General features: G+C 37.9%; 1 protein-coding gene across 1 annotated transcript; it reads left to right on the top strand.

The window, feature by feature from the left end:
- The first annotated feature begins 10,347 nt into the window (after positions 1-10,347).
- LOC125863693 (uncharacterized) lies at positions 10,348-10,803 on the top strand. Its single transcript, XM_049543727.1, has one exon. The coding sequence runs from the start codon at positions 10,348-10,350 to the stop codon at positions 10,801-10,803; it is 456 nt and encodes a 151-aa protein (XP_049399684.1).
- Positions 10,804-23,213: the final 12,410 nt, after the last annotated feature.

The following is a 23,213-nucleotide window of genomic DNA, read 5'->3' as shown; positions in this document are numbered from 1 at the left end:
GATGACAAAATAGATCACTCAAAGTTACAAGACTTAGGGATGCTGAGAACCAATGCAAAATGGTGATGGAAGTGAGCAAAGGGCGGATAGCCGAACCATTTGGCGAGCCCGACTTATCTTGCCTAATGGATTTTCAGACCAAATTTTGGGTAGCTATAAATTTAATTTTGAACTGTAAATTGAGCAATTTGCTATCATTGACTAGAGTTTTATTTTGAGTTTTCGAGTTCCATTGTAGATTTTAATGCTTTTTGGAGGCTCAAACTTGAAGATTTACAAGTGTGTTTTTGAATTTAACTTTTGGAAAACATTGTAAAGGCTTGGAGACCATTACCCAGCTGATGGATAATTGAATTGGTATTGTTTTTATTTTTTTATAGTGTTTAGCTAAAACCGTAATTCTTGGGGAGTGATTATGGGTTGAATTAGCTTATGAGTGTTGATTATTACAAATTTAAATTCTATATTGAAGTGGTTTTAATCATTAGTTGTGTTTTAATCTATGAATTGTAGTTGCAAATGCAGTTCTAACTTTGAGTTCTTAGCTTGCTTGAGAGAGAGGTTTATGATCCAAAACTTTTGATTAATGGTTTGTAGGTATTAGGTTGATGTCAGTTCAGCTCAAAAGAGTGATCCTAACCAAATCTTACCCATCTTTCTTGAGAGAGAAGATGCATTAAGATTGTGGGCTGTTCTTATTTGTTACGCTTGTTGATGTTCAAGAGAAATAACTTGAATCGAAGTAGTTGTTCGAGAGAAAGCTATTTCAATCACAGTCCAGCCTACCCATTGATATTTAGATATTTATTAGTAGTTTCAATTACCCATATAGCGAAATTTGCCTATAATCAATCACATCCCGAGAATTCCTTTTTATATTGTTATTTTCTCTTGTTTGATTGCGTTATAGTTGATAATTGCAAACTAAAACCCCTTATCTGACATTTGTATCACCCCCTTTGACCTGTTTACTTGTTATTTTCAACAATCTCTATTCCTATATCTATTTAGACCATATTTGTACTTCATAAGTGAATTTGAACACGTACCGCTCATTATGGGTTAGACCCCAACTCTTCGTTGGGTTTTATACTGCTTAATGATCGTTTGCACCTAAAATTGGATTGGGTGTGCTTGAAATGTTAATAAAAATAGTGTCGCTGGGAACCTTAGCCTTTAGCCGGGAGGCACGCACATTAGAAGAGTGGGATAGGTGCCCCATCTTGAGAAGCATGGCCTGGGTGATTGGAGGCTGGGAGGCAAATGTACCAGCAGTAGATCTAGGGGGCGGGGAAGGAGCAGAAGAGCTAGGAATGTCGGAAGGAGTAGAGTTAGAAGTACATGAAGGCCCACATGCTGGAGTAGGCATAATTTCCTCTGCAGGTAGTGAATCAATATCGACCTCAAGGGTTGTGTCCACCAGAGTTGCTCTCCTCATGTCAGCCTTATCTCTCGTGTACTCGGCCTCTATATGCTGGATGTCTATAGAAGAGGTGGGTGTGATCAGTACATCTCTCTTCTTATCGCGAGGAACACCGGTCCGGTGACATAATTCTGTGATTAATATCGAGAATGGAAGGGATGTCTGGCTCTGCTTGGCCCTTATGGCCATCTCCAGCTTGATGATCATCCCTAACTTTAGCTGCTTCCTGGATATGATAGACCCAAGGTAGGCCGCCTTTGGGTGGCGGAGAATAGACTCATTTTGTGAAGGCATAATTGAGTTGCTGATGAATCCAAACAAATATCTAGCAACTACATTAAGGTCCTTCTTCTCTATAGGTGCTCTGGACTCAATCCACCTTGGGTTGGTGTCAGAAATCAATGGGGCTAGCCAACCTTTGAGGTCATCTAGAGTTTTCGATGTGATCATACTCTGGTATTCATGTATGAAGTTTGTATCCCTCTCAAACACATCATTTGATATCATCACTACTGCATCTAACTTTCTTCCCTCGGACCATTACAAACTCCACTGGACTGAAGGCACTAGCCATCTTCTTCCCTTGAGGCATCAGGTCACTGTAGACAATATAGAACTCCCGGACCCATGTAGGAATGTATGGACCACGGGACATGGTGAAGACCTCGAATTTGTGGAATCAGAGAGTGTCCCACATTACTGGATGCCTGTTCACTACATCATCTGTGGAAAATCTCTTCTCCTCCAAGATAGTCCTCAATCCCTCGGCATTTAACCGGTTGAGTGACCGGGAAGGAGGACCCTGAACAGGTGGCGCTGGAACCACCGTCTTTGTTAGAGGAGGCACTGGAGCTGAAGAAGGAGGGGAAGGCTCCGGAATCCTAGACGGATCAAGATGAGTTTTGGAGCGTAACTTTGCTTGCCGAGCCTATAATAACTGATTGTCCTCAGGCTCAAAGAATGTAGCGTGAGAATTATACGACTTACCCTTACTGCCGGAGCTGTACTCCGTTGTCTTTGCTATGGGCACCTTGCCTCCCTTAAAAGGTAACTTCTTGCCTTTGGCATTGGAAGCAACTGCTTCCTCATTTATTACGACTCCACGTGCCTGCTTTCTGGTTGACATGCCACTATAATTCAAATTTGTTCTAGCCATTCCTGCAAACCACATAGAAAAACATTAGAAAGATTGAAGAAAAATGCAGAAAATAGGTTGCAGAAAGACTTGCCGAACCGTTCAAAGAGTCACCGAGCTGTTTTGGCAAGCTAGATCGGGCACGCTGAAAGTACCAACATACAATTTTCAAACATTCAAGATAGGTCGGCAATGTTCAGGGCCATTCGGTGAATCCCCGACACCAATCGGCGAGCTATAAATGGATCACCAAAAGTTATAGTGTATTTTAGGGGTTTATGGGGGCAGAAGGGCGATCAAGAAGACATTTCGGCGAGTCGTCAAGTGAACTTGGTGAGCTCAGGCATCTCGCTGAAAGTTACAAAAAATACACAACCAATTTTTGAAATTAAGGGGAGTGTGTGGGGGACTTTGGTGAACCGCCGAACCACTCGGCGAGCTCGACTTAGCTCGCTAAACGGACGTTCCAATTTTCAACCCCAATCTTCAAAATCAAGCCCCCAGCCCCCGAGTCCAAAATTAAACACAAACACTACTCAATTAAGGTTAGACCCATACTAACCATGCCCTCGGGATACTCAGACTTCCCCTGATTTGGCAACAATTGGCCATTTGATGATTTTTGGCCTTGAGAATGACGTCAAACGCTCCATCAATAGGCAAATTATGTCATTTAACACAATTCGGGGTTACTTAGACTTCACCCCACTAGACCCAATATAATTACACCGCAACCCAATGATTTAGACTCGATTTTATAAGCAAGAACATGAGAATCGGTCAATTTAAGGCAATTAGGCACACATTTTATTTCATTACAGGCAATCCAACAATTAAACACAATTATAATCAACTACCCAACAAACACCAATATCAAATTATCGATTGCATTCGATTTCAACCACACAATGAAAGTACGGGGTTCAGAAAACCAACCTTAATGCCGAAAATAATAGTTGTAACGCTAGGCGGCAAAGTTCCACAATCCGAGCAAAGAATTCACAAGATACAAAGGGAAAACAATAAAATATGAAAGATCTAAAGTTGGTTGAGAGGGTACGGGAGTGAAAAATGGTACAAGATGAAGGGTTTTGAAATTTTAAACCGTTTGGCCTTTAAAACCTTTTAGTTCGCGATACCTTCGACGGAGTAAGTCATGCTCGCCGAACCACTTGGTGATGCACCGAGTGGTATTTTACCTCACCGAGTTTTATAGGACTCCCAGAAAATTAGGAGTTCAAACGACGGACATAATCAGGTTCGCCGACCTATTCGGCGAATCACCGATTAAGCATGTAGCCCGCCGAGTTTTACAGAGTTCTCCTTCAAGCTTGGTGGTTCCAACAACGGTCCAAGTTGGGGCTCGCCGACCTCTTCAGCGTGTCGCCGTATGGACTTTGCTCGCAAAACTACCCATTTTCCAACACTTTTCACTTTTCAACCTGCACAATCAACACCCGTTATTCAAAATAAAAAACTAAAGCATTAAAAAACTTGGGTTGACTCCCAAGAAGCGCCTTAGTTAACATCGCAGCACGACAAAAATACCATTTTACGGATCATTCTTCGGGTTTTCCAAGGTATCACTTGGTACTCCCCCTTTTTGCCTTGGATTCAAATCAGAAGAAATTTGACCCATTTGGGTCTCCAATAGCTTGATTGAAACGGAATGGGAGGTGACCGTCTTATTAAGTATAGAGATATCCTCCTTAATCTCTTTCAACACTTTGTCCGACCTTTCAACTTTGTTGAGAATACGTGAGAGCATGTCTTTCGTACGAACATTTTTAGACTTCTTGGGCTTTTTTCGCTCATGGGGTAAGACATACCTGTCCTTGTCCCCCTCTCTTTCCTGCCAAGTGGCGTTATGATCACGCCATTCTCGGTCATGGTCTCTCCATCCCTCATCTCTATTCCAACCCAAATTTCCACCCGGCCTTGGTTAGTTTGAATGATAACCTCCACTTTGATTAGCTAGGAAGTTCACTTCCTCATCATACAAGGCTTCAAACTGAGTTTCTTTGGGGTTTGCTCCACCAACACCCACATCATTGACACTCTTCATACCACTGCCCATCATATTATGTGATACTAGATCGAGCAGGGTCATCATTTTGGCCATGTTTTGGTCCCTCTCTTGATCCTTTTTGATATGCTCTTTTGTCATTCTAAAAGTAACAGGAGAGATTTGGTTTTCACGAGTGTACCATGCCCTATTGATCTTGGTCATGCCATCAAGGAGCTGAGACGCTACTTCAAAGGGCTATTGCATTATACCTTAGGTAACTAGTTGATCAACAACTCCTTTGTTCACCGAGTCAAGGCTCCTATAGAAGTACTGCTGCAATATATGATTTGGCAGCCCGTGGGTTGGATATTGAAGTACCGACTTCTTAAAACTCAGCCACGTCTCATGGATAGGTTCACCTTCCAAGCATTTGAAACCTTGGATACTATCCCTAAGCGTCATCATCCTTGATGGGGGAAAGAATCTCACATGGAATGATATAGTAATCTTATCCCAAGAGGCGATGGAATCCCTTGGCAACACAGCCAACCATTTACTAGCTTCACCAAGTGAAGAGAATTGGAACAACTTGAGACAGATTGATTCTTGTAATACGTTCTTGAATGAGAATGGACTGCACATCTCCACAAAGTTTCGAACGTGCTCATGAGGGTTCTCATGATCTAACCCTCCAAATATGCCTTTAGCTTCCAAGAGTTGTAACATTGTACTTGTCACATTGAATGCAACATGGTCTTCAGCTGGAGGTAGACGAATAAAACCTATGCCCCCAATAGAGCTTCATTGGCTTGCAAGACTTCATCACCACCATCTTGGTGACAAAGTTGGTTCACAGTTCTTTCATTTGCACTCATCCTGTTACCTGATCACAACAACTCACAAAACAAGAGTAAGTTGATTCAACTACAATACAAAGAAATCGCAATTCAAACTTTAATAGAAGAATTCTAAACAACACCACTCCCAGGCAGCGGCACTATTTTGATTAACATTTCAAGCACACCTCATCAAATTCTAGGTACAAATGATCGTTAAGCAGTATAAAACCCAACGAAGAGTTGGGGTCGATCCACAGGGAGCGGTACGTGTTCAAATTCAGTTATGAAGTACAAATGTGGTCTAAATAGTTATAGGAATAGAAATTGTCGAAAATAACAAGTAAACAAGTCAAAAGGGGTGACACAAATGTCAGATGAGGGGTTTTGGTTTGCAATTATCAGCTATAACACAATCAAACAAGAGAAAATAACAATACAAAGAGGAATTCTCGGGATGTGATTGATTGTAGGAAAATTTCAATATATGGGTAATTGAAACTACAAATAAATAGCTACATATCAGTGGGTACGGTAGACTATGATTGAAATAGCTTTCTCTCTAACAACTACTTCGATTTAAGTGATTTCTCTCTCTCTCTCAAGATGGGTAGGATTTGGTTTAGGATTCACTCTTTCGAGCTGAACCCACATCAACCCAATACCTACAAACCATTAATCAAAAGCTTTGGTTCATAAAACTCTCTCTCAAGCAAGCTAAGAACTCAAAGTTAGAATTGCATTTGCAACTACAATTCATAGATTAAAACATAGCTAATGATTAAACCCACTTCAATATAGCATTTAAATTAGTAATAATCAATACACATAAGAAAATTCAACCCATAATCACATAATCCCACCCTAAGAATTGGGGTTTTAGATAAACATTATAAAAAGATAAAAACAATTACCAACTCGATTATCCATCGGCTGGGTAATAGTCTCCAAGCCTTTACAATATTATTCAAAAGTTAAATTCAAAAACACACTTGTAAATCTTCAAGTTTGATCCTCCAAAAAGCTTCAAAATCTACAATGGAACTCTAAAACTTGAAAGTAAACTCTACTCAATGATAACAAGTTGCTCAATTTACAGATCAAAATTCAATTTATAGCTGCCCAAAATTTGGCCTGAAAAGCTATTAGGTGAGATAAGTCGGGCTCACCGAGTGATTCGGAGATCCTCCCTTTGCTCACTTCCATCGCCATTTTGCATTGGTTCTCAGTATCCCCAAGACATGTAACTTTGGGCATCTAATTTGACATCGCGGAACCGATCAACGTTTCGCCGACTTCCCATTTTTGTCGCCGACTTGGTTTCTTCCCTTAGTGCTGGCACACTAGAACTTTAGGCAGTCTGAAGAGCCACTTGGTGGTCCGCCGAGTGGTTTTGGAAAGCACCATGATTGATTTTCTCCACTTCTTCAACTTGTTTTGTTCCTTTTTGCATGTTAGTGTCCTTGTTTGCTCCTTACTCCACATAACTGAAAATCAAGGCTTTAACATCAGTTTATAGTATGAATTAGGTATTTGAGGACAGTAAAACCATCAAAACAAAGCCCTATATGAGTCCAAATCTCAGACTCATCATGCCTATAGAGGTTGCGATGATAATAGTAAGTCAAGGGAAAAACAAAAACACACTACCATACGATAGAGAACATGCAGATAATATCAAGTTTCAATCACGAGTTACACACAAACAACAATACAATCAACTCACTCAAAGGCTAACTCACACAATGATATAATGTAAAACTGTAAGTAAAGGAAAGTCATAAGCCTGAAAGAAACGTTGAGCCACCTGGAATGGTACCTCTAGCTTAACCGGATTCTTATAACCTGGATAGATGTATCCATGGGCCACTTGGGATGGCACGTCGAGCTTACCCCTAAATCGGATATGTGTATCAATGGGCCGCCCATGATGATACTTTGAGCTTATCAACAATGTAAATCTAAATGATAAATTGTAGCTCGAGCCTAAGCCAATGGGCCACCCGAAATGGTACATCTAGCTTATCAAAGTAAAAGCAAGCGAAAGGTGAGATAAATAAAAAAAATGGCCCTTTTTTTTTACCACTTTTAGGACAAAATGGGTCTCAAGGATTTCAAACTCACTAATAACAAATTAATTTCACAAACCAAGTCATTTCCATTGAAAAGTAGTTCAAGTAACAATTCTTGAAAAGACTATCACAATCATTATCACAAGTCATACACACAGAACCATGTAGGATATCCGTCACACCACAAGAGTAATAACTCGAAACTCCTGCTAATCAAAGATTAGGCCTCATGCCCAACACTTCAATAAACAACCCAAGTCACAAGTCAAGGAGCCACACCATCAACAAAATCAATCAAACACCATGCAATCCTAAGTTTCATGCTACCTAGAAGGAACGTATAAGGATACTACTCAAGAAAACCCAAGGATGACCTGAACTAAGGCTTCTCGAACTAAAACTTAAGCTAAAAAACCCAACCTACGACCATAACTATCCAAGGATCAATAAAGCTCAACACAACCTCGTTCAACCTATATCATGCAATACTACCCAAATATCAGACACTTTCCCTTTTGAAGAGCCTCAGATCACTACCAAGCTATCAACAACACAAGGAGCAAGTCAATGCGGATCCAACGATACTCATATGACTAACAAAGATTTCAGACTGAAATTGGCTTGAAAATTGATTGATGTTATAGAATTACGAAAAGAAAGCAACCATTATGTTCTCCCTAGAGTGAGGATTATATGCCTGAAAGATGGGTGAAAAGGGGACTCCATTCGTACCTCAAATGGTTAATTACCAAACTTTTAAGTTTAGAAATTAAGGATTTTGGGGTCGGTAATGAAATTGAATTGTGAATTCAGTCCATAAAAGAGTATAGGAGAGGGAAATAAAGATAACTAATTTTGAATGGTTGAAAATGAGCAAGAATTTCTCCAAATCGCCCTAAGCTGAGCTCTAATAAGATGGGTTTTAAGTTTGAAGAAAATAGAGGAGAAATGGGATTAAATCCCACTGATCTTCGCAAAGTCTGGCAAATGTTCGTAAAACCAAACATTGCTTAAGCCAACCTAGGCTTTGCAAAAGCGAATCTAGTCTAAGAGGCGCCCTTCGTAAAAGCCAAGGGTTGGTTGCTTAAGCGACCCCCGCCCCAGTGATGCCCTTTACTAAAGCGCCCCCTTGGTCTCTTAAGGCAACATTGCTTTAGCGATCAAAGGTTTGCAAAAGCCATCGCACAAGATATCAGAATTCAACAAAAAGGCTAAGTGTCCAAAAACATCGAATAAGCCCTCAGAATTCATTTGGAGTCCAAACGATAAAGACCAAAAGTGCAAACTGCTTGAAAATTACATTCCGAACTCAAGGGAATCGACAAAACAACCGCCTGAGGCCGTTTCATAAAGATGTTGATCAAAGTCAACACTTAGCAAAGAAACACAAACCAAAACGTCACAAGCTAAAAACTTGTCCCAATACCCTTGGGGACTAAACCAAAGGTCTTTCTAGACCAAAATTGATACTCCAAAGCTAACCATAAGATCTTAACGATCACCTTCACAAGTTTGTGAATGTGTGCAACCCTTTTGCGGTTGATGTCATTTAACAAGAATCAATGTGGTTGAGGTTATTCCCTTTTTCCTTGATGGGGGAAGCTACTAGGTGGTTGATTGAGTTGCCAAAAATATTGATTTATTTTTGGAAGAATTTATTGAAGCTTTAGTTGAGATATTCTTTCCCTTTCTAAAGTAATGGAATTGAGGAAGGGTATTCAGAATTTCAAAAGAGTAAAAGGAGAACCCGTATATAAAGTATGGATGTGTTTTAAATGGGTGTTTCTAAAGTGCCCAATCCATGATTTTCCTGATAAGCTATTGTTGCAATACTTCTATCAAAGTCTTGATGTTGTGAATAAATGATTGATTGATCACCTTATTTAGGGCAGTATAGTTAAGAAACCATTTGTGGTAGAATCAATATTGGTTGATGAGATGACTAAAACTAATCAAGCTTGGTACAGTAGTGAAGATCATGTGTCACTTCCGCATTTGGATATGCTTACAAAACAAGAGAAGAAGAATCATGAGCATGATAAAATCATTGCTAAATTGACGGCTCAACTTGATATATTCTTAGAGCATGTTATGGGAAGAGGTATAAATTCAGTGAATGTTGTGTCCCGGAAGATGTATGAAGAAAGATTCTTTTCGAGAGGTGAAAAATTAGAGGGTTTTTCGTCAAGCTATCCAAGGCTTGCCAAAAATCAAGGTTGGATTGAAAATAGTAAAGAAGTTGGTATGGAAGCGAATGCGGAGATGAGAAGTATGCATCACTTCATAAATTGCATGACCCGCTTAGAACTCCAATAGAAGATTTGTTAACCAAAATTTTTGAGAAAGTGGAAGGGTCCAATTTGATTTTACAAGAAATGAGGAGTGATGTTTTGGCATTGTCCACTACCATAATCTTACACTCATCATCCATTATGTCAATTGAAGAACAGATGGGTCAGTTGGCTTTTTCTGGTTATTCAAGTACTATTGAAGACGTTTTATCCCTTGCAAATGAGAATCCAATGAACTCTATTCAAGTTTCTGCTATGGTCACCCAAAGCGGAAATACATTGAAAGATAGAATAAGGCCCGATAATGGCAATGCTCAAAAGGTGGTTACCGATGATGAAACACCAAAGGAAAAAGATGAGACATAAACAAAAGTGGTTGAAAGTGGGTCCAAGTCGAATGTGAAGGAAGGTGAGGTTGCAGCCCCAACCACATTTCCCCAAATCAAGATAACTCCTCCTTTTCCTCAACGATTGAGGAAGAAAGATGATAATGCAAAATTCCAATTTTTTTTGGGATAGTGAAAAATTTGAAATCGAATATCCTTTGGGTGGATGCATTGACTGAAATGACGTGCAAAAAATATGAAAGAGTTGGTGACAAAGAGGAGGGTTTTAGATTGTGAAACAATTGAAATGCCACAAACATGTGGTGCGGTGATGACAAAGAATATAGTCCTCAGGAAAGATGACCCGTGGGATTTCACTATTCCATGTATCATTGGCATATGTACATTTGCAAAAGCCTTGTGTGACCTTGGTGCAAGCGTAAATCTAATGCCATTAATGATATTTAATAAGTTTGGTCTGGATGAACTAAATCCGACAAACATGAGACTCTTGATGGACGATCGTTCAATAAAGAGGTCGGTTGGTGTGGTTTATGACATGTTGGTAAAGGTAGACAAGTTTGTGTTTCCCGACGATTTTGTAGTGCTTGATTGTGAAATCGATAATAATATGCTAGTTAGCCTTGTGAGACCATTATTGGTCATGGGCAAAGCTTTGGTTGATGTGAAAGGTGGTGAATTGAAGTTCTGAGTCAATGAAGAAGTACTTAACTTCAATATTCATAAGTCAATGAAGAATCCAAGTGATATGTACGTTTGTCTTACTTGGATCAGATTGATGAAGCTGTGACAAGTAATTTGGAGGCAGCATATAGTGGAGAATCGCTAGCAACTGTATTACTTAATTATGATCAAGCTTAAATAAGCAACTATGAAGAAGTCGTGGATGCTCTTATGGGTGTAGGATCACATGCTTCATTTTAAAAGAAGTTGAATCTTGACTTGTCTAGTGGAGAAGCAACTTTGGCCTAGCCATCTATAATTGAGACACCAAAACTAGAATCAAAATAACTTCCTCCTCATCTCAAATATGTTTTTTTTGGGGACAAAAAAACACTACCGGTTATTATTTTGAGTGATCTTAAAGAATAGCAGGTGGAGTTGTTACATAAAGTGTTGAAATGACACATTAGAGCTTTAGGGTGGTCAGTTGCAGACATAATGGGAATATCTCCGGGGGTATGCACACACAAGATTAACTTGACCGAAGGGTTCAAGCCAAGCATTAAGCACCAAAGGAAGTTGAATCTTTAGTGCAAGAAGTCGTGAAAAAATGGATCATAAAATGGTTGGATGCGATAGTTATTTTTCCAATTGCGGATAACCAATGGGTGAGCCTGGTCCAATGTGTCCCTAAAAGGGTGGTATAATGGTACTTCCGAACAAGAAGGCTGAGATTATTTCTATTAGTCCCATGATCAGGTGGCGAGTGTGTATTGATTACCAAAAATTAAATTCATGGACCGAGAAGGACCATTTCCCTATGCCCTTCATTGATCAAATGCTTGATAGACTTGCGAGTAAGGGGTGATATTGCTTTCTCGACGGTTATTGTGGGTACAATCAAATATCTATAGCACTGAAAGATCAATAAAAAAATGCTTTTACTTGCCCTTATATTACCTTTCCTTTCAAGAAAATCCCAATTGGATTGTTAAATTCACCGGCCACCTTCCAAAGGTGTATGTTATCAATATTTGCGGATATGCTGAAGGACTCTATAGAAGTCTTCGTGGATGATTTCTCGATTGGTGGGGATTCATTTGAAGATTGCTTGAGACTTTTAGAGATGGTACTTCCAAGATATGTAGATTCTAACTAGGTTCTTAAATGGGAGAAATTCCACTTTATTATTAAGGAAGAAATCATGCTTGTACATAAAACTTATAGAAAAGGTATTGAAGTCGATCAGACCAAAATCAAAGTGATTAACAAGTTACCTTCTCTAATCTCGGTAAAGGGAGTAAGAAGTTTTCTAGGCCGTGCCTGGTTTTATAGGTGGTTCATCAAAGATATCTCAAAAGTTGTTATTCCATTGTGTAGGATTCTTGAGAAGGAAAGTTCTTTAGAATTTGATGCTGCTTGTTTAAGGGCTTCTGTGAGTTTGAATGAGAAACTTGTTTCACCTCCTATACTTATAGTCGTAGACAGTGGCGGAGCCAAATTTTTAAAAAAGGGGGTTCAAAATCTTATAGGTAAATACATGTTCTAGTGGAAGAGGGTTTGACATCTATTATACATACCTAAAAAATAATTTTAACCATGTCTAAATAGTAATATTTTCCGTCGAGCAGATTGACACTGTCTAAATATGTGTCCAAATCATAATTTTAACCATGTCTAAATATGTGTCCAAATCGATTTCATGGGTACTTTCCCTATTTCTTTTGGGAACAAATACATTGTCGTGGAAGTTGATTATGTGTCCAAATGGGTGGAAGCAATATCATTGCCAAACAATGAAGGGAGAAGTTACACAAAGTTCCTCAAGAAAAAATATTTCACAAGGATTGTGACCCCAGTGGCCATTATAAGTGACAATGACTCTCATTTATGCAATAGCCAATTTGAAGCACTTCTGTCTAAGTATGGGGTCAAGCACAAAGTTGTCACACTGTATCATCCTCAATCTAGTGGATAAGTTGAGGTGTCCAACTTGGAGATAAAGAGCATCTTTTCCAAAAAGTGAATGTTCATCGCATTGGTTGGTTTAGTAAGCTTCATGACGCACTTTGGGCTTACCAAACAACTTTCAAATCTCCGATTGGAATGTCACCATATAAATTAGCATTTGGAAAGGCCTGTCATCTTTCGGTTGAATTAGAGCACAAAGCCTTATGGGTGCTGAAGAGGATGAATTTAAATTGGGAAATGGGGGCCAAAAATCGTGTGAGTCTATTCCATTAATTGGATGAATTTTGGTTACAAACATATGAGAGATCTACACTCTATAAAGAGAGAACTAAGCCGTGGCATGATTCAAAGATCCCATGTTAAGAGTTTAGAGTAGGTGACCTAGTCCTACTTTTTAGTTCATGATTGAAACTCTTCCGAGTAAGCTGAAGTCAAAGTGGACTGGTAAGTAAATAGTCACCAAGGTGTATGGGAATGGTGCAAGCAAAATTGAAGATGTAAAGGGTATCCAATTCAAAGTGAATGACCACAAGTTGAAGGTATACTTTGGGGAGGGTCGTGATGTACTTGGATGATTCTTGAAAGCATATTCATTTCACGTCGACAACGTTAACTCAAGCACTTCTTGGGAGGAAACCCAAGTACTAATGGATTTTTATAATGTGGCTATCACTTGTGCAGGATGGAAATAAGGTAGGCGATTGTGAGGTTCATTGGGTGATTCACCAAAGTCACTATGCAGAGCTCCATCCAGTTCACCTATTAATCATCTAAAATTTGCGAGAGTACTATTGAGGTTGGTTACCTATATCCCTACTCGGCGATCCGCCGATAGTGTTGGGCAAAGCAAATTCAGTTCGCCCAATGAGTTGCGTAAATGAGTGGTGTACTGTCAACTTTGGTGACTAATTTGGAAATTCAATGAAGAGCATGTAAAGCATTCAATATGTAGTTAACCGACTTGGAAGCAAATTGTTAATGCGCTATATGCATGATTGGTGATCTGTCTAAGGTTGGCGATTCGCTGACATGGTCGGCAAACCTCAAATTTTAGGCGTTTAGATTTTTGAATCTTGTGTTGACTAGTTGCTTTTTGATGTGAGCCTTGCAATGAACATCACATATAATCTTTTGATCTTTTTGGGTTGTGCTAAATGATTTTGTTTTAAGTGCTATGTGTGGTGAGAATTTACTTGAAAGTAAGCTAGTGGAATCCTTGAATTTTTCTTGTTAGTCTAATTGTATCGCCTTGGTATATATAAGGAATGATCTTGGATAAAATTTTTGAGAGGGAACCCAAATTTTCATATCCTTTTTGCACTACCTTGTGAGGGTGTGCACCTATTTTGGCACCATTTATTGGTAACCATATTGAAACCTCTTGAGTCAAATTGTTCCTAACTTCTTACCCAAAATCCTTTTCGAAGCATCAGTTTGTTTGAATAGCCAACATAGGCCAAAAGCCTAAGTTGGGGGCGTGGAAATGGAGGAAGAAAAGTCAAGTAAAAGGCAAAGAAAGATGAAATGAGACTTAACTTTGAAGTTTGTTACAAAAATGAGGAACCCCTCTTTGTTAAAACAAAGAAGAAGAAGAGATATTGTGATGAACAACATTTGAAAAAAAAATTGAAATGAGAAAGAGAGTTTGGTGAAATAAAAAGGGGTTTCCAATAAAATGATCGACAAGTCAAAGTTTGAGTTCTCAAATGAAAAAAAATGAAAAGAACTTGAGAAGAGGTGAAGATGATTGCAACAATTCTTTGAAAGGGTGAAGTCACTGAGCCAAATTTAGCATACCTTAACCCTTAGCCCCATTACAAGCCCAAAAGGCCCTTGTGATCTTACATGAACTAGGCTGTGTGATGATTGGAAAATATGGGTAAACGTATTGGATAAAGCTTGCATGTATTTTTCTTTTGGGAGAGTGATAGTTGTATTGGTTCCTTACTTCTTTACTGATTTGCTTTGTGAGAGCATGGAATCGTTCTTGATGTGAGGGTACTTGAATGAATTCGTTGAAACATGGCCTTGCATTAGAAAAAAAAGCTATAGTGAGATTGAGCTTGGGTTGATACCGGCTAGTCATCATTCGAAGATTTTGTGGTCATGATTGAGTGTAGCATGTTGTTGAGAGTAGTCTTGTACCGACACTTGCATGTTAGCTCTGATTGAGAGCTGTTGTAGGCACCCTTGCTGAACTAATTGTGTTTTTGATTTACTTGAGGTCAAGAAAAAGTTTAAGTTAGGGGTGTTGATGAGTGGTAGATTTACACTCATTTAAGGCCTATCTAGTTCAACAATTAGTGTACTCAACGCTTAATTATGCCATATTGTAATGGTATTTTGATGATTTGCAGCTATGAAGGAGGCTAAAAGACAAGGCAATGATGAATGTTTGAAAGAATGGCCAAAAACATCAAAAGAAGTACAAAACTCTACATTGTTGATCGCCGAATCGAAAGAGTGAATCGCCCAAACTGTTGCATTTAGCCCAAATGGACAAGTGTTTAAAGTCCAAGTATTGCAATAAAAGGGCAAATAATAGATGCATCAGTGATCCGCTGAACTCTAAGGGAGAACATGTTTTCCATTGCCAAATGTGACAGTGCTTAGAAGAAAAATGAAGGTTTAAAATCCAAACAACGGTGATATTCAGCAATCTGCTGAATGTGTAAGGCGTGTTCCATCGAGTCCGCCAACAGAGGTTCAAACACCTGAAGCTTGGAGCCATTAAAGGGCGAGTTGAACGGCATGAATGGTGATCCTCTGATTCAGTTCAGTGAGCCCGACTAATGTCGCCGACCAGGACGTTGAAAAATCTTTTTGGAAAGTATAAATAGTTGGGAAGAGAGAGAGAAAGTGGGATATCTAGACTTTTATCAATTTTTACACTTTGAACTTTTAGAGGGAGAAACTATTGAGAAGAACTCTTAATTTGGGGTTTGAAACATCACTCTTATAATTGACAATTGGAGAGTGAAATAAAAGTGGGTGTTGATTATAGTTGCTTAAATTCACTACACCCATGGCTTCTATCATAAGAGGTATAATTTCTGCACCTTTTGTGATGAGTGGATAAAACCCCAATCTCTAGGGGTGTGATTATGGAGTTGGGTGTTGATTTAATTTAGTGGGTATCTTGTATTGCTTTGTTTTCCTGATTTCTATCATGGATTTGAGTTGTTACCATGTGATTAATGTAGGAATTAAGGTGGCCGGCCAACTTAATCTTAGCTTAGATCTCAAATTGGTGCTTGAAAAAGACCAATTTGAGTGGGTAATTAGTTCAATATTTGCAATCTAGCTGAATCTAGTTGTAAAATCAAGGTAATGAGTTTAATTTCAAAGAACATAAATGAGACCGAAAGGAGATTTCATGAACTACTGTTATGAGATCGAAAGAAGATTAACATTATTGAAGATGACATAACTTGTCCATGATTGTTTAGCTTTGTTGAGCAATATAATTTTACCCCTTTGTGATATCATTTTTCAATCCCCACGCCCCTAGAGTCAACTCAATTAGTTCAACCTCCGTTTATTCTAAGATTGTTGTTAATTTTTAACTTCACTCATTTGATTAAATTTGGTGGAATCATCCACCCATTTATCTCGTTAGCTACATTAGAATTAGTCACATTTGAATTCACTCCTTGAATTCGTAACCTCACACTACTCCTTGTGGGATTCAACTCCGACTCATAGTTCGGTAATTTGTTTACAACGATCGCTTACATTTTGTATTTTTTTTGAAGTGTAGTTTGAGTGTTATAAAAAATTCATGGGTTTGAACTCTAGAACTATTTAAAATAGTGGGATAGCATATGAGAGGTATATTTATTCATTTTTTTTAATTCTAAAATGTTTAATTCTACTTTTTCATATATAATTTTAGTCATTAATTATGATATTGGAAAACTTAGAAATCCCATAAAAATGGGTTCTTTGAGCATATGAACTGTGCAAGTGTTAGACCTCGAGACTACCCCCTAGACGTGAAACCCTGCCTAAAGCCATGAGTGACCAGGAGCTAACCACATGGCATAGCATGACACTAGAATAGAATAGATAACTGAAATAAATGGAAAGCGTCATAAAGTCTTAATAATTACCATATCAATAGAAAAATCGGACACATAAAAACGTAAGCAAAAATCTAACTGTTTGTCAAAAAGCCTCTAATCATAATGAGTTACTAGGACAAGTCCCTAGCTAACTCTAAACTGTATGAAAACTGAAGTAAATACATGAAGTAAATCATAAGTTGTGTCCTCAAGGAGATGAGGACTCACCAACACTGCTAACTGGCTAATCAAAGAAATACTAACCGTCGGCCTGATGAGATTCGTCAGAACCTATATTATGAATCAATATAGGTAAAAACATTTCTGGTCAGTACTCAGAATGTACTGTGTATAGGGAAAGTTCATAAACATGACATGATAATATGATAAGTCTTTAACAAATACTAATGCAATGACCAAGCAAATATAAAATGAAAACTGATGATCAGATCTAAAGACATAGTACAAGGTCATAAAATATTCTGAAAATCATTTCATATGTGAGAGATACCATTAACCGAAATAAACCATATGAGCTACAACATGGAGTTTAGTGCTCTACTCCCTTCATAGTGTCCTACTTGTCAAGGTAAGGATCACGAGTCAGAGTTCAAATAGATCCACTAGCTAATGTCTATCTAAGACAAAACACTATGGTGGAACATAGTTCTATGACAAAGAGATTGTTACTGAAAGCCTCATTCCTCTACTAACGGGTGAGCCTTCATCCCAAGGTTCACTTGGTGCTAAGTAAACTCCCAATAGAAAACATACATAATCATGGAAAACAACAAGAATCAGGTAATACTAAATCATTCATGAAAAATCTGATAATCCAAGTAGCTCCTTAAATCACAATAACATAATATAAGAGACATTTTTATCTGAAATCATCTAAATAATGATAATCATACATACTGAATGATATTCTATATGAAAACATCCTTATTCATAAAAATCTAATAGCATGAAGCTTGTATGTAAAAATAACATAATTATGATCATGAATATACTTTCATCTCATGTGTTCATAAAAATATCATTGAAAACCTTGAATTATAATCAATGCATGCATAATAAGATCAATTGTGAAAAAGAAATCGAATTTCAACAAGAACCCATAAAAAAATCACGAAGCCCTAGCTTTTGGGAAAATCATAAATTTTGAAATTGAGGCTTCTTTGAGCCTCAATAGGTGAAGAAGAACCCATTTATGAAGTTCCCACATACCTTGATAGAAATCCTAGTTGGAATTTGAAAAATGAGACTTGAAGAATGGATCCTTGATCTTGACTTGGAGAGAAACTTGGGAGAAAAGCAATTGATTTATGAGAAGGGGAGTAAATGGGGAGGTTATGGTGATTCAAAATCAATTATACCCAATTTAGAATAGTCCAAAATGGCGTAGTATAAGAATTAAAAGAATTGTAAAATATCAAATAGTCCCAGACTTAAAATTGCCGAATGGGCATTACGAGGAGACTTACGAATGTAATTCAAACTACGAGTTGTGATGTCCACTCGTATAACCCAACTAATGAAATTTCAAGTTTCTAGAGAATGAACCACATACCACCATATATTACCCATTGTCTAATAAATGACTCGTACTATTCTCTCGTAGAAGTCAACGCATTGAAATCATTAATTCTCTAAAGGACGGACTACGAAACCCAACTATGACTCCTACACCTAACCACAAAGTATTCCACCAATGGAGTCTATGATCCGTAGAACCATACACAAACATCACTCGTAAGCCTTAAAATTAGTAGACTTCAGATTTTATCTGCATTTTCTTGATTTCATCTGAACTAAGCACTTCTGAGGTGTTATAATATCTCTCTTTTGGGAACATTCATCCTTGAATGAGGTTCAACTAGGCATAAAACGAGTAAGCAAAGACCTATAACCCAAAATGAAAGAAAAAACACATAAGTTGAAGGAGTGACTGACTCTGAGCTAAAACATGAAGTTTAAAATTGATTTCATGATCATGCATGCATGGGTAAATTTGAGGATAGTTGGAACACATGAATTCGAAAGAGTACATATGAGGAACTTAATACTCATATTGAAACTGAACTGGAATGAAAGAGGTGGAGATACTTTGACATCAAATCTGCTTCGATTTCCCAAGTAGCACCCTCAACTAATTGATGCCTCAAAGGACTTTAACTAAAGCGACTTCCTTATTTCTCAACTTACGGACATAACGATCGAGAATCTCGATTGTGACATCTTTGTAAGAGAGACTTTCCTTCACACCAACACTCTCTAAAGGTACAACTATAGTCAGATCAGCAATGCACTTTTTAAATAAAGGGACATGAAGCACCAGATGCATATATGCCAATTCTGAAGGTAAATCCAACTCATAAGCCACATTAGTGAAATGCCTCAAAATATGATATAGGCCTACATTACAGAGACCTGGATTGCCTTTCTCACGAAATCTCATCACCCCCTTCATGGGTGAGATTTTCAAGTAAACAAAATTATCAATAATAAATTCATGATCTCTCCTCCTCACATATGTATAAGATTTTTTGTACACTGGGTCATTCTAAACCTATCTCTAATAATAAGTCAAACATTTCCATGTCCTCATGAACAAGGACATGCCATATCAAGGCCACCTTACCAAATTTAAATCAACAAGTAGGAGACCTACACCTTTGGTAGCCTCAAACAGAGCCATCTGAATACTATAGTGGTAATTATTATTATAGAAAACTCAATCGAAGACAAACGATCATCCCAATTACCTTTAAACTCAATCACACAAGATCTTAACTTATCTACAAATGTTTGAATAGTCTGTATAGCCTAACCATCTGTCTACAGGAGAAAAACAATGCTAAGCTTAACCTGAGTACCAAGACCATTCTAAAACAATCACCAAAATTGAGAAGTGAAATAGGTACCCCTATCTGAAATGATGGACAAAGGCACACTGTGCAACTTAACCATCTCACTTATGTAGAGTCTAGCATAATCCTCAGTTGTATAGGAGGTCTTGACAGGAATACAACGCACCGACTTAGTCAATTGATCTACAACCACCCAAATAAAGTCATGCTAACGGCTCGTGCGAGGCAAACCTACAATGAAGTCCATGTTCAAGACTTCCCACTCCTAACTAGGAATGCTTTATCCTGAGTAATACCGCCTAGTTTGTGATGCTCAACTTTCACTTGTTGGTAGTTTGGACACTTTGCCTTAAATTCTGCAATATTGTTTTTAATCTCATTCAACCAAAAGACTTTTTGCAAATCAAGGTACATCGTAGTGACTCCCAGATGAATAGTATACCAAGAGATATGGGCTTTTGATTGTATTTGCTATCTCAACTCATCAACATTTAGAACACATAAATGACCCTGATAATAAAGCACACCATCTCCTCCTTTAGAGAATTCATTAATAGCCTTATCGAGAACCATTTTTTTCAATTTAACCAAAGTCGGATCATTATCTTATTTTGTCTTAACACCTGACACCAGAGATGATTCTGACCCATTTTGAACAATAACTCCACCGTCCTTAAAATCAATCAAACTAACTCCCAAATGAACAAACATATGTAAATCACAAACTATCTCCTTTTTATCATCCTCAATATGGGAAACGCTATTCATAGACAATTTACTAAGAGTATCTGCAACCACATTCACTTTATCTAGATAGTAAATGACACTCATATCATAATCCTTCAACAACTCGAGCCATCTATTTTTGGTGAAGATTCAAATCCTTTTGTTTGAACACATATCGAGGACTTGTATTATCGATAAAAACATCCACATGAAAACTATGGAGATACTACCTTTAAATCTTTAGGCAAAAATTACCGCTGCTAATTCTGGATCACGAGTAGGATAATTATTCTCATGAATTTGAGTTGCCTAAAAGCATATGGTATGACCTTACCATATTGCATAAACATACAACCTAGGCTAATCCTAAAGGCATCACAATACACAACAAAATCATCTAGTATAGTAAAAATTGGGGCTGAAGTAAGTTGAGTCTTCAAATCCCAAAAAAAATTATCGTAAGCTTTGGACACTGAAATTTCACTTTCTTCTGAGTCGAACTAGTCAAAGGAGAATCAATTGAGAAAAACCCTTCAAAAAATCGTCTTAAGTAACAAGCTAAATCCAAGAAACTCCTAATATCTAAGGGAGAAAGAGGTCTAGGCTAGTTTTTTACAACCTCGGTCTTCTTAGGATGAGACTGAATACTGTCTCTTAAGACCATATGGACAAGGGATACTACAGACCTTAACCAAAACTCACACTTATTGAACTTAGAAAACAAGTGTGGTCCTTGAAAACATGCAATTTAATCCTCAAATATTGGCACGCTCATCCTCACTCTAAGAATAAATACAAATGCCATTTATGAATGCATTGATGAAGATATTCAAATACTACTTGAACACTATATTCATCACATATATAAATATTGCAGGAGCATTTATTAGTCCAAAAGACATAACCAAAAATTTATAGTTACCATATAGAGTCATAAAGGATATTTTCAGAATGTCACATTCTCTGACTCTGAGTTGATGATTGCCTAATTTGAGAAGAAACTAGTGTCTTGAAGTTGGTCGAACAAGTCATCAATCCTTGGGATGGGATACTTATTCTTGATTGTGATCTTGTTCAACTATAGATAATTGATGCACATTCTAAGAGAACCATCTTACGAACAAAGTAAAGTGGAGCACCCTGTGGAGAAAAACTTGATCTAATGAAACTCTTATTCAAGAGGTCCTTTGAGTGATCTTTCAACTCTTTAAGCTCAGATGCATCCATTATCTTTCAACTCTTTAAGCTCAAAATCAAGCATATCTAACTATACTAGATCAACTGAGGTGATTTTTTTGACAAACTGGGACTGTACAATTTCTATAATCCAGTTAGCTAAAATTGACTCACCAACGGGAGTGGAGAATGAGAAGGGTACTGGTAGGATTTTGGGACTAACATTAAATTTCATAGTATCATAGGGAGTCATGAAGTAAAGTGTGGTTCTTGGATCTAACAAGGCATAAACATCAAACAGAAAGACTCTTAGCATAACAGTGACCACATCAGGGGAATCTTTCTGATCCCAGCAAGACTGAAGAGCATACATTATGTTCTGACATTGTCTGCCACCAGAGCTAGATGAGGTACCCTACTGAGTTAGGCAACATGAAGAAGTCTTAGTCTGGGCCTGCTGCCGGACATCTCAACCTTTGCTAGAAACCCATGGGTAATCCCTCAATATGTGACCAATCTTACCACATCCATAACATCCACCAGTACCAGATAAACCCTCTCCTAGATGGATCTTACCACACTTTTGAAAAGCAGGGAAAAACATCTACTAGAAACACTACTCTGAGACATAGGGTTTGGCACCCTATCCTTGTTGAACTTAGGCACCTTAGCACTAGCAGAAGATGGGGAAGGGCCCGAATACCTATGATGAAACTAAGAATGACCACCATAACCATCGGATCTTTGATGATAATAGTCACCACTATCGATCTGAGCCCTCTTATTCTCCTTAGCACTCTCCTTAAGCTTCTCTTTGATCTAAAATAACCATCTCTTTGATCAACATAGAAGTTCTACACTCTTTCACCACTATCTGTGAATTTCAAAGCAAACACTTTTCTCACTCATATTACCTTTGCTTCAAATTACTAAACTCTTGCACATTAGCGTCTCTCATCTCAAGAGGGAAGAACTAATTAAAAATAGTGCCATTAAACCTGTTCTAATCCATTGGGCCTTCATCAATTGCCCTTTTTTCTTTCCATTTTTTGAACTAAATTTGAGCAAATTCTTTTAACTGATAAGAGGAAAAATCTACACTCTCGAGTAGAGTGACACCCATAATCTCCGTGATCTTTTGAATACCATCAATAAATTATTGTGGTTCCTCATCCACTATTGAACCATGAAATTCTGGAGGTTCGTCCGAGTGAAGTCTAAATCTCTAGTTGTCGGTGTACCTATATTTGTGTTCATAATAGATACAACCACACGGTTGGACTGAGTAGTTATGGCCTGACCTAGCACTTGAAAATTATCCCTAAACTTGGCACGCGTGACTATTTCACATAAAGAGTCAACAAAACCAGGAGGTGTTTTTTGCTCAACATTTGATTCCTTCTGACATAATCTCTTCTTGGAAGCATGATTATGTGAATGCATAGAGAATGAGTTAGATGAAAATTTATAGAGTGTCACTCTATTGCATGACTACGAGTATAAAAAAAGTTAAGTATTTCTTAGACACTTCATAGTTTGTCATTCATAAATGTGGCACACTTTACACCCATAAAACACTTAAACCTTTCTTTGAATAACAAGTTTGTCACGCTATGAGACTACCCCTG

Source organism: Solanum stenotomum, chromosome 5 (genome assembly GCF_019186545.1).
Source record: "Solanum stenotomum isolate F172 chromosome 5, ASM1918654v1, whole genome shotgun sequence".
Lineage (NCBI taxonomy): Eukaryota > Viridiplantae > Streptophyta > Magnoliopsida > Solanales > Solanaceae > Solanum > Solanum stenotomum.
The sequence above is the reverse complement of the archived record's forward strand: the minus strand, read 5'-3'. Positions and strand labels throughout refer to the sequence as shown.